Below are 12,744 nucleotides of genomic sequence, written 5' to 3' on the forward strand. Positions count from 1 at the left end.
ATGTTGAGGTGTCTGCACTTGACAGGCTAGAACCATGAAAACATTTCAAATTTAGTGGCTCAGTGGTATAATGTATGCTTAGCAGGAGCAAGGCCCGGGGTTTGATCTCCAGTGCAGTGCAAAAGAAAAAAAAAAAAGAAAAAGATTTCAAGTTTAACACATCTTCTCCTTTAAGAAACAAACTGGAATGCCATCTGCAATGGCTTACCTGAATAAAGACAGATGTCCTCTTTGCAGGGTCCCACAGGAACTCCACTGTATTTAGTTGGGTTGGATTAGCCCTAGGATCGATTATACCCACAGACATTGGGATATCTGAGAAACAAAATCATAATCACTAAACAATTCTGAGGCTCTTTGGTTTTTATTTTTTGAGATGGTTATATTGTCTAGGATGATCTCAAACTTCTGGATCCAAACGATCCTTCTGCCTCAACAGTCCAAGTAGATGAGACTACAGGCAAATGCCACCATACCCAATGGCTACTTGGTTTTAAGTAAGAAAGTTCACCCACAGTTACTAAGATTTTTATATACCTCATTTTAAACTTCTTTTGTGCCAATGAAAAAGTTTTGATTAGAGTTAAATTCACTTAAGCATCTTCTTCTGAGTACGTTTTCTTCAAGTTTAAACATTTTTAAAAGGCTAGTGTTAAAGCTCATGCTTGCCTACATGTGTAAGGTCACTGGGTTCACCCCTAGTATCACAAAAAAAAGTTGTTTATTTTTTAAATAAGGTAATTTAAAAGACAGTTTCCTGGGGAGGGAAGGGGGCTATTTGTGGAAGGAGATGAAGGTGAGGGAATATGGTTGGTGGACTTCATATACATACATGAATTAGAACAATGAAACCTCTTGCAATTGCTTTAACTGGGGCGGGGTGGGGGTTGCCGGAGATGGCGGGGGTGATCTAACAATGTACAATGCAAGACTATTGGGAATTGGCACAATGAATGCCCTATACAATGACTATAAGCTAATAAAAATGAAAAAAAGACAGTTTCCTTTCAAATGCCAAAATTCTATTTAAAAATGGACTAAGTCAACATACTAGCTTTACTATCATGAAAACTGTAATTTTTTTTTTTTAAATAGAGTCTTGCTACATAGCTCAGGCTAGTTCAAAACTCTCAATCCTGCTACCCCAGCCTCCAGAAAGCTAAATGGAGAAAATATATCACAGACAGAAGAGGGAAAAATCTAACACAAAGATTGATGTTAACTTACCAAATCATAAACTAATCCTGTAACATAGTGACAAATTTCACACTCAAGAGGGAAGCAAAACTTAATGGGTTTTGGTAGAACCTTGCTCTGTATATCACATGGCAGATACTCATATACCATTCCCTAGTTTCTTCTATTAATATTCAAACTGGGGAGATAAGCCTAGGTGATATTATTTATTATCATAACTGTGCTATTACTACACTACTGTTCTGGCATCAATTATTCAAATGATAAGGCAGTAAGTAGGTCCCACTCCACAGTAATTGTGTTGGGTTCATCCAAAGGCCAATTTCCTCATACGGATTTTAGAATATATCTATGAGAACCAGTGTTTTGTCAGGTAAAGTTAATAGTACTTAAATTATTTAACAACTGTGCTTACTGGTAAGAAATATTAACCAACTGGAGATCAAACTCATAGATGCCAGGATTAAAAGTACATTCAGGAAAAGAGACTGCATGTGTATTTATGAAGATCCTTTCCTTATATCCTATTACTTAGGAAAAGCAAATTCTATTCTATGAAGCAAAGTAGTAGGAAAAAATTGAAACCGCAAACCAAGAGACATCATATTCTAATCCCAGAATTCCTATTTTAGGTAGAAGCATATAATTAATCTGGTCCTCAAGCATGAGTAAAATCAAGGAACGTTCAGCATGTTGGGGAAAAAATCTGGCCCCCTTTACATACTATTCAAAACGAAATATCATAGCCCAATAGTCAAAATAAAATAGAAAAAGAACAATTGGTGGACTCATGCTTCCTGATGTTAAAACATACTACAAAGCTACAGTCATCAAAGCAGTGGGCACAGGCACATAGGTAGACATACTGCCAAATGTGGTAGTACACACCTATAGTCCTAGCTATAAGGGGTACAGAGGCAGGAGAATCAAAAGTTAGAGGTGTGAGCTAGGGTACCAGTGGCTCACACTTGTAATCCTAGCTATTCAGGAGGCAGAGATGAGGAGGATGTGTTTCCAAACCATCCTGAGGCAAATAGTATGTGAGATCTTATCTAAAAAAAACCCAATAAAAAACAGGGCTGCTGGAGTGGCTCAAGTGATAGACCAAAGCCTAGCAAGCGTGAAGCCCTGAGTTCAAGCCCCAATACTGCCAAAAAAATAAATAAATAAGAGTTAGAGGTCAGCCTGGGCAACACAGGCAACATAGTAAGATCCCCATCTAAAAAACTAACAAAACAACAAAAAATATATAGTCTAATGTGCCAGGAGCTCGTGACTCATGCCTGTAATCCTAGCTACCAAGCAGGCAGAGATCAGGAGGATCGAAGCCAGTTTGAAGCCACACCAGGCAAACAGTTCTTGAGACACTATCTCGAAAAACCCGAAACACACACACATACACACACACACACACAAAAGGGTCTGGTAGAGTAACTCAAGGTGTAGGCCCTGAGTTCAAGCCCCAGTACCACAAAAAAAGAAAAAAAAGGTGCCAAGACCATTCAATGGGAAAGAATGACCTTTTCCAACAAATGCTATTGAGATATCCATGCACATGCAAAATAATGAAGTTGGACCCTTACCTTATACCATATACAAAAAACAGATTAATGTAAGACCTAAATCTATAAAACTCTTAGAAGAAAACATACAGGGAAAGCTTTTAAACACTAGACATGGCAATGATTTCTTGGATATAACACCAAAAGCATAGGAAATTTTAAAAAATAGACAAATTGGACCACCAAATTTAAAACTTTTATGCATCAAGGATATTACTGACATGGTTAAAAGGCATCCCCAGAATGGCAAAAAATATTTGCATATGATATATATATCCTACAACAGTAACTTAAAAATGGGCAAAAGACTTGAATATTTTCCCCAAAATGGTATACAAATGGTCAATAAGCATATGAAAAGATATTCCATGTCACTAATCATCAGAGAAAATTAAATCAAAATCACAATTAGCCGGGTGACTCAAGCATGTAATCCTAGCTATCTGGGAGGGTGAGCTCCAGAAGATCACAGTACATGGCCAGCTGAGCAAACAGTTTGAAAGACTCCCTCTCCAAAATAACCAGAGCAAAAATGGACTGGAGGTATGGCTGAAGTGGTAGACCACCTGCTCTACAAGTGCAAAGCTCTGAGTTTTCAAACCCCAGTCCCACCACAAAACAATAATAACAACAAAACACAATGAGATACCACTTTAAACCCACTAGAATAGCTATTATATATATATAAAAAAAAAATAGAAATTTGGGCTGGGGTTGTAGTTTAGTGGTATGGCATTTGCCTGGCATGTAAGAGGCCCTGGATTCCACCCTCAGCAGCACAAAGAAAATAATTTTTTAAAAGAAAGTAAAAAATATTGGCAAGGAAATGTAAAATGTGCAGCCACTGTGGAAAATACATCATTCTTCAAAAAAATGTTTAAATAGAACTACCATGATGTAGCAATCCTACTTGTGCATATATATCCAAAAGCAATGACAGCACAGACCCAAAGAAATAGCAGCATTATTCATAATAGCCAAAAGATGGAAGCAACCTAAGTATCCATCAACAGTTACACAAAATGTAGTGTACACTTACAATGGAATATTACTCAAACTTAAAAAGGAAGGTAATTCTGATACATGCAACTATATGGATAAAACTTTAAGGCATTATTCTGCATCAAAGAAGCCAGTCATAAGAGGACAAATACTGTATGAGTTCGTTTACATGAGATACCTAGTCCAATTCATAGAAACAAAAAAGAGGTTACCAGGTACTGGGGTGATGGGGAATGAACAGTTACAGTTTAATGCATATGGAGTATGTTTTGCAAGATGAAAAATGTTCTGGAGATGGTTGGTGGTGATGGCTGCACAAAGTAAATGTATTTAATAGTATGAACCATAGTACTTAAAAATGGCTAAAATAAAGGACTGGTGGAGTGGTTCAAGTGGTAAGAGTGCCTGCCTAGCAAGCGTAAGGCCCGGAGTTCCAACCCCAGTATGACTAACTCACTCACTCACTCACTCAACAAATAAATAAGCTTAAATAATAATATTTTACCACAATTTAAAACAAAACAAAGCCACTCTGAAGTAATGGATGCAATTGCTAGGGAACTGCAATATTCCTTTTTGTTACTTCAATTCTGATTACTTACAAGTAATTTTTTCTGCTTAGAAAAACAATCACTTCAAGGTTCATGCTAATTGAGCATCTACAGCATATGAATCAAGGTAAATGTCAAGTAAAGAAAACCAATTCTCAGTCCATAGTTAAAGGTACATCCTAACCAACATGTTATCTTAACTCACCTATGTCAAGAATCCTGTCTCCTGGTCGGTTCCATTTCCAGCCCTCCAGTTGCTGATGTTCTGTGTACTGTAGCCTTCTGTCATGGAATACCACACGGAATATACTCTGAAAAGAACAACAAAGTCTATTAACAAAGTCCCTTGAAATCAGTGCTGAAAAGGAAAACTAGAAGAGTCACTGACACTTAGTTTCCAGACACAATCCTAAAATTATTTAGAACCTATTTCCTTCTAAAACAAGTGCCATCCAAGCTCATTCATATATAATCTTTGTTTGTTTTGGGCGTTTCTTGGTTTGGGGTTTTTTTTTGGAAGGGGGGTGGTGCACAGGAGCTTGCTGGTCTGGAATTCATAATCCTCCTGCATCAACCTACAGTGGGCTGGGATCATCTATAGTCTGTAATTTTTATTTTTTCTCAGACAGGATCTTGCTATGTACCCCAGGCTGGCCTCAAACTCTTTGATCCTCCTGCCTCAGCCTCCTAAATGCTGGGATTACAGGCATGCAGCACCACCTCTGACTTATATTCATTATACAACTTCTATGTGAAACATTTTTACATGCTTCTACTATTATACTATGTAATGTATGGCTCAGCACTTCAGATATGTGAAACACATCTGCTGCTTGCTAACCTACCATGTACCTATAAACGCTCAAGGGTTCATAGGGCCCATTTCCAACAACTTTCCTTTTGTTATTCTTACTTTAATAGCCAGCCAATTTTGGCAGATAAAATATACCATTTAAGCCAGGCATGGTGGCTCACACCTACAATTCTAGCTACTCAGGAGATAGACATCAGAAGAATGGCTATTCAATGTCAGTCCACCAAAATGTCCTCAATACCTCATCTCAACCAATACAAAGTTGAGCATGATGGCATGTGGCTGTCATTTCAGCTATGTAGGAAGCACGAACAGGATTGCAGTTCAGCTTCCCCCTACCCTGTACATAACTTCAAGACCCTATTAAAAAAAAATAAAAATGGATGAGGACATGGCTCAAGAGCTAGAATGCCTGTCTAACAAGCCCTAGGCCCTGATTCAAACCCCAGTAGCACAAAAAATAAAAAATAAAAAGATACCTTTATGGAAGCAAAAAAAGTTAGATATTGTACAGAAGAATGATTTATTCATTTTCTTTTACCTTCACCAACTTGCCATTAATTTCTGGAAGTTCTCCAAGTTTCCTATTGTCTAGCATTCGAATTTCGTAAGATTGTCCTAGGGGAAAAAGTAGTTACAAATTATACCTGTCACAAATTAACTTACTTAGATTCAGAAAGGATAAAATTGAGTTGGCTGAAGATATAAGGTAACATTATTAGTAACAACTATGACCTCTGCTGGACACCAGACATTGTGCTAAGTACTTTCATACATTACTTCATGTGACTGATACAACTTCCTAAGGTGTTATCAATCCCATCTTTACAGATAAGGAAACTGAAACAGGGGTGGGGGCAGGGGGGAGAAATGACCCAAGCCTTGTATGCACATATGAATAATAAAATAAAAAATTAAAAAAAAGAGAAATGATAAATATTAGATGTGATGGCTGTGTTAATTGCTCTAATTTGATCATTGCACAATGTAGAAATATATCAAAATATCACAATGTACTCCATAAATATGTATAATTATGTGTCAATTCAAATAAAATAAAGCCTAAAAAAAAAAAAAGGAAACTGAAACAAAGACTTTAAACAACTTATTCAAGACCACTTAACTGGTAAACAGCAGAGCTGGATAGTTTAACAATTCTGAGATAATAACCAGTGGGGATATACAGGAAACATGAAATAAAAAGAGGGAGGTAAGTAGACAAAAGGAGCCAGTAATATATATCAAGTTCAGCATTAAAACTCAAATCTCTGAAGTAAGGATTTTAGTTTGCAGATCCCACTGAAAGATCTAACCTTTTACATGTAAGTGTCCCTGCTCAAATGTCACAAATCCAGCAGGTCTGCAATAATACTAATGAATGAGGAAGCATCTAACCTTGATTGAGATATGTCAGGGTTTCATCATGGAGTTTCACTGCTGGAGAAGTGGCAGCACAGAGTACATACTGAAAAGGCAGAATTTCATTCTCATTATCGGGAGGCAAGCTTGACTCTTCTTGCTTAAAAATGGGCAGTGCGAGGACATCACTAAAATAGAACGAACAAATGACTTATACGGATATCTGACAATGGGGCAAAAGCAGATTCACTGTTGAAAAAAAATGTCACTGCAATTTGCTTTGGAAAGCCATAAACATTATTTACCTTGGCAGAGCTTCATCCAAACCATTAAGTGCAGATCACCTGCAGTGATGTAGTCCCTCTGACTACAAAAAATGTAGGTGATGACGGATATTCACTGCTAACCACCTACCTGTCCAAAGACATTATTTGAGGAATCATAGACAGGGGTTCCTGAGAGGACTCTGAAATTATGTGCAGAGTTCCAAAATGCAAATCTAGGACACACAGGGTTATTGCTTGCCTATGGTTTGTGTGCATTGCCCAAAAAGCATATGCTAGAAGCTTGGTCATCAGTGTGGCAGTGACCTCTTGAAGAGATGCGGTCTAGTGGAAGATAATTCACTCATGGGGGCACCAACCATCAAAAGGGCAGTGAATGAATGAAAGTTTCATGGGACTAGATTAGCTCCTGAGAGAAAGGGCTATTATAAGAGTGTTTAGCATCTCTCCTTAATCTCCCTTCTAAATGCATTTCTCACTGGGCATGGTGCTTCATGCCTGTAACCCAAGCACCAGGGCTGAGACGGGGATCACTTCAGCCCAGGAGTTCAGGACAAGCCTAGGCAATATTGCAGCATGACCCCATCTCTCTAAAAAAAAAAAAAAAAAACCATTTCTCATCACTCTCACCTGCTTCCTCATCAGGTGATTCCATCTATCAAGTGACCCTCAACAGAGTTGAACCTATGCCAGTGCCCTGCTCTCAATCACCAGCATTTACTGGTTACCCAGTATTAGGTATTTTGTTAAAGCAACACAAAATGGACCATTACACTCTGTAATGTATTTGTTCTAAAAAAGGAAACTATAATAGCAACATTAGCTGATCTACAATAAGGACTAAAACAGCTTTTAGAATTCCATAAAAGCCAAATGAAAGCCAGGCGCAAGAGTGCTTGCCTATAATCCCAGTTACTGGGGAGGCTAAGGCAGAAGAATTGAAACTTCTAGTCAACAGAGCAAAACTCTGACAAAATAAATAAAAAACAAGTCACAAGAAAAGGAAAAATCAAATATTGCAAGGTGATACAACATTCTGTGGAATACAACTAGTTTTGAGATGGCCCTCCTAAACTTGTAAACCAAAGACACACATCCATTGTGAGGTGCTAGAGGAAGAATACTGGACTAGGTCAGAAGTCCTAAGCTTCAATCCCTACAAATTTAGGCAAATCTTAGGCAAGCTCCCTTGAGTCTTCGTTCCTTCATCTACATGGATTAGTGGGCAAGGATATTCTGGGTCTTATCCTGAATCCTGATTAGCATTCACTCTAGTTCAAAATTTTCAAAATGCACACACTTAAGAAATACACCACGTTATAGGGTACTCCAATTATCTCAAGCCATAAAACTCTCAAACTGAAATATATTTTAACTTCCTTGGAACATGTGTAAGTACTCGCTAGAGCAACTAAAATTAAAAAGACTGACAACCCAAACATTGGCAAGAAAGTGAAGCAGCAAGACTCATACTTTGCCAATAGAAATGTAAAATGATGACTTTAGAAAAAGGGTTAGTCGTTTTTCAAATTAACCATGTGTCTATCCATTGACCCAGCAATCTACTTGTGGGTATTCATCCAAGAGAAATGAAAATACCACAGCATTAAAGCAAAACTGAAAGAACCCGTAAGTTTACAATTAAGAGGATGGACACACAAACTATGCTTATATTCATGCCACGGACTACACCTCAGAAAACAAAGGAAAGCAACAACACAGATAAATCTCACAGATAAAAAAACCTCACACACACACAAAAAGCTAGAGTCAAAGAACATATAATGCATGACACAACATTCTAAAACAGGCAAGAACATATAATGCATGACACAACATTCTAAAACAGGCAAAACTAAAGATAAAGAGAACAATGGTGTTAGAACAGTTCTAACACTGTACTGTAAAGATAAAGAGAACAATGGTGTTAGAACTGTACAGTTTAAGTTTGTGCATTTCAATGTATATTTCAATGTGCACTTTGTATGTGTGTGGGGGGGTGTTAGACAGTGCTGGAGATAGAAACATGTGAATCTTTGGCTATGGTTTTTTTGTTGATAAAGGGTCTTGCTATGTAGTCCAGGCTGACCTCTAACTTGTGAACCTCCCAAGTACTGGGATTACAGGTGCATACCACCACACCCAGTAGATAAGTGAATCTTTTTGTTTTTTCATGGTGCTGGAGCTCTAACCCAGGGCTTCCCCATGCCTGCTAGGCAAACATTCTACCACTGAACTACACTACTAGTCCAAGAATTTTCAAGACTTTACAAATACTCATTGGGAAACAAAACAAACAGCAAATGTCATGATTATTGGCCTAACACACACAAGTATAATACTGTACAAATTTAATGGTATGAACACTTAAAAAAGGGAGGAGGGAAGATAAAGAAACTTTCTTTTCTGATAATGTCTAAATAGGAAGGACAGATATGATTAGTTGGATACAGTTAGCCTGAATGCAAATCAGGTTTAGGTTTGTTCTTTTCTTTTTTTGGCAGCACTGACTGGGGTTTGAACTCAGGGCCTCACATTGGTAGGCAGGCACTCTTACTGCTTGAGTCACTCCTCCAGCCCTGTGTGATATGTTTTTTCAAAATAGGGTCTCTCAAACTACTTGCCCAGGGATGGCTTCAAACCGAGATCCTCCTGAGTGGCTAGGATTACAAGTATGAGCCACCAGTGCCTGGCTCATTTTTGGTGGTTCTGAGGTTTGAAATCAGGGCCCCAAGCTTGCTAGGCAGGCACTCTACCTGTTGAGACACTCCACCAGCCCCTTGTTTTGCTTTTTTGAGCCAGGGTCTTGCTATGTAGCCAGGCTGGCCTCAAACTCCCAAACCTATTGCTTCAGCCTCCAGAGTGCTAGGATTGTAGATGTGTTAGCATGTTGACAAACATAAATCTTTGTTTTTATTTATTTCACGGTGCTGGAGATAAAATTAAGGGCCTCACACATACTAAATGAGCCTGGTTTGCAAATTAGTATTTTTTTCTCTTTTTTTAAATTATTATTGTACTGGGGAGCACACTGTGACATTTACAAAATTTCTTATAACATGTCATAGTTGAATTCACCCCTTCCATTATTCTCCTTTATCCCCACTCCCCTTATTCCTGGAATAGTTTCAACAGGTCTCTTTTTCCCATTTATATACATTTGTACATAGGATTTCTACCATATTCACCCTCCTACACCCTTTCCTTATATCCTCCCCCTTCCCACTGGTACCAACCCCCCCAGACAGGATCTGTTTTGCCTTGCTGTTCTCTATTTTTACATTTTTTTAAAAAAAGACATTTTTGTTTATTTAACATTGCAAATCAGTTTTTATTAGATAATCCATAGTGGCTAAAAAAAAAAAATACTGCAAAGGCTCATCTGGGTGATTAAGAGTGGGGACAGAATGACCCAAGCCTTATATGCACATATGAATAATAAAAGAAAAAAAAAAAAGAGTGGGGACAGAGCTGGTAGAGTGGCTTAAGTGGTAGAGCCCCAGCCTAGCAAGTGTGAGGTCCTGAGTTCAAACCCCAGTGCTGCCAAAAACAATGAAAAAAGAAACAGCCTGTAATCCTACTACTCAGGAAGTAGAGATCAGGAGAATCACAGTTCAAAGTCATCCCAGGCAAATAGTTCGAGAGACCCTATCTTGAAAAAACCCATTACAAAAAAGTGCTTGTGGAGTGGCTCAGATAAAGGGCTGGTAGAGGTCAAGCCCCAGTATTGCAAAAGAAAAAAAAAAAAAAAAGGGAAATCCTTCCTATTCTATATTAATTTTTCAGGTGAAACATACTATTGTTCCTTGGAGACTGTTACAAACTCAGAACCACAGAGTTTTCCAGTATGTTGTCCCAGTACCTCTCAAAATCAGGGAGCTACCAGTTCCCACAGCAATAAATAGCATAGACAATAAAGCAAAATACCACAAAACTGAAAAAACATAGTGCTAATCTTTGGAAGACTTTATTGCTGTATCATCCTCAAATACATCACATCTGATGATTCCTTGAAAGATTAGCGAAGATTACCAAGAATCAAGGCAAACAGGATTTTGCAACATAGTAACAGCTCAACCTTTATTATTGTAGGGTTTTGTGTTTTGTTTTTTTGTTTTTGTTTTCTCTTCTCAAATGTCACTGCCTAGCAAGGCTAATATATAGCATCAGTTTTCAGTCTCAGCATCATGTAGCATTACACCTAAGCCTCCAGGACTAAAACTGATTCTAAAAGTTAGCTCTAAAATTAACTCAAAACAGTACAGCCAAACCAAACACATAAGACTATATTTCCTCATTAGAGATTTTTAAATATATAAGCCTCAAGTATATTTAAATTATCCATGCTCTTGCTGCATTTCATTTCTACTCTACCGCGGGAGCAAAAGAGTAACCTTCAGTTCCACAGAGATGGAGGCAAAGATAACTGGTAAATACAGCTCTAGGCCCCTGCCTGTTCCCCACCCTGACTCCCCCCCCCAAAAAAAAAAACCACATTCAAGAAGAACCAATTTGGAAGTACAAAAATCTCTTTTCTCAGAGGTAAACTGGGTACAGATCAGAAAAATCTGCTCTGACAGATTCTAAGTAGTTGCTGCCAATGTATAATTTAGCATTTTATTTATTCTCCAATTACTTCATGTATTTAATTCATTTCAATGAAACAAAGTATTTGAAGGGATGAATTCTCTTGTATGTGCTTAGTAAATATTATTGATACGATTTATACTTCTATTTATACATTGAGTCATTTTGTTCTTAGTATCTTACTATATTTATGATCAAATATAAAAGTATGGCAAGCTTAACTGTTAAAAGGATAAGTTGAGTTATATGTTAAAAATGCACACTTCTGCCAAGCACCAGTGGCTCACGCCTATAATCCTAGCTACTCAGGAGGAAGAGATCTGGAGGATCGAGGTTGGAAGCCAGCCCAGGTGAAGAGTTTGTGAGACCCTATCTCAAAAATACCCAACACAAAAAAAGTGTTGGTGTACTGCAAAAAAAAAAGAGAGACAATGAGCAGATGCCCCATACTATACACCAGAGTGATCTGACATGAACTCCAAGCAAGACTAAAGACAGGTTATTAAAAAAAATAAGCCAGGTGCTGATAGCTAAGTCTGTAATACAAGCTACTCAGAGGCAGGGATCTGGAGGACCATGATTTGAGGCCAGCCCTATCAAAAAAGGTCATGAGACCTCATCTCAATCAATGGCTATCATCCCAGGTTCCTGGGAAAGCACACATAGGAGGATGGCTGTCCAGGCCAGCTGGGGCATAAAGCAAAATCCTTTCTCAAAACTAACCAAAACCAAAAGGACTGGTAGCCATGGCTCAAGGGATAGAACACCTACATGATGTCTTGAGTGCAACCTTCAGAACAGTGGTAAAGCCCTTGCCTGGGTTCAATCCCCAGAACCACAAAAACAAACAAACAAAAATAGTGAGTTTATGAATATAAACTAGCATCAGAGATCACTAAAAGCCATAACCAAACTAACTCCATTTTCCTGTTTTCATATGGTCAGACCAGGGACCACTATAGGAATATATCTGGGTTTCAGCACTGCATCCTGTTAGAGTAAAAATATATACAAATTTTGTAAAAGTTAAGCAGCTCCACAAATAACTATACCTAAAGAATGCAGTTAGGGCTGGACATGGTAGTGTACTCCTGTAATCAATTTCAGCTACTTGGGAGGCAGAGATTGGAAGGACAGACTCTCCCTCCAATCTTAACAAACACATTAGGCATTGCACATCTACAGGTGGTGTAGGTGGAGGATCTCTGCCTGAAGCCCACCCAGGCAAAAAGCAGGAGACCTTAAGCAAAAAAAAAAACTAAAACCAAAAAGGGCTGGGGCACGGCTCAAGTGATAAAGTGTCTGCCTATCTAGCATAAGGCCCGGAGTTCAAACCCAGTACTGTATGCATGCATAAATAAATAAATAAATAAAATTGCCCTCTAAAT

The 12,744-nt window shown here is 38.2% G+C and overlaps 1 protein-coding gene across 9 annotated transcripts in view; it reads right to left on the reverse strand.

Annotated features, from left to right (window-relative positions):
* The window catches only part of Tfcp2 (transcription factor CP2), a 70,518-nt gene that overhangs the window by 22,377 nt on the left and 35,397 nt on the right, over positions 1–12,744 (reverse strand). For all 9 annotated transcript variants that reach the window (XR_012450839.1, XM_074083388.1, XM_074083387.1 and 6 more), the window contains 4 exons: positions 6,522–6,673; positions 5,668–5,744; positions 4,518–4,623; positions 209–315 (listed from right to left, as the gene is read on the reverse strand). Coding sequence is in view for 8 of the 9 variants with exons in the window: in XM_074083388.1 (XP_073939489.1) it covers positions 209–315; positions 4,518–4,623; positions 5,668–5,744; positions 6,522–6,673 (442 nt within the window). In the remaining variant the exon portion in view is untranslated. The remainder of the gene's footprint in view (positions 1–208; positions 316–4,517; positions 4,624–5,667; positions 5,745–6,521; positions 6,674–12,744) is intronic.

Source organism: Castor canadensis, chromosome 8, assembly GCF_047511655.1.
Source record: "Castor canadensis chromosome 8, mCasCan1.hap1v2, whole genome shotgun sequence".
NCBI lineage: Eukaryota > Metazoa > Chordata > Mammalia > Rodentia > Castoridae > Castor > Castor canadensis.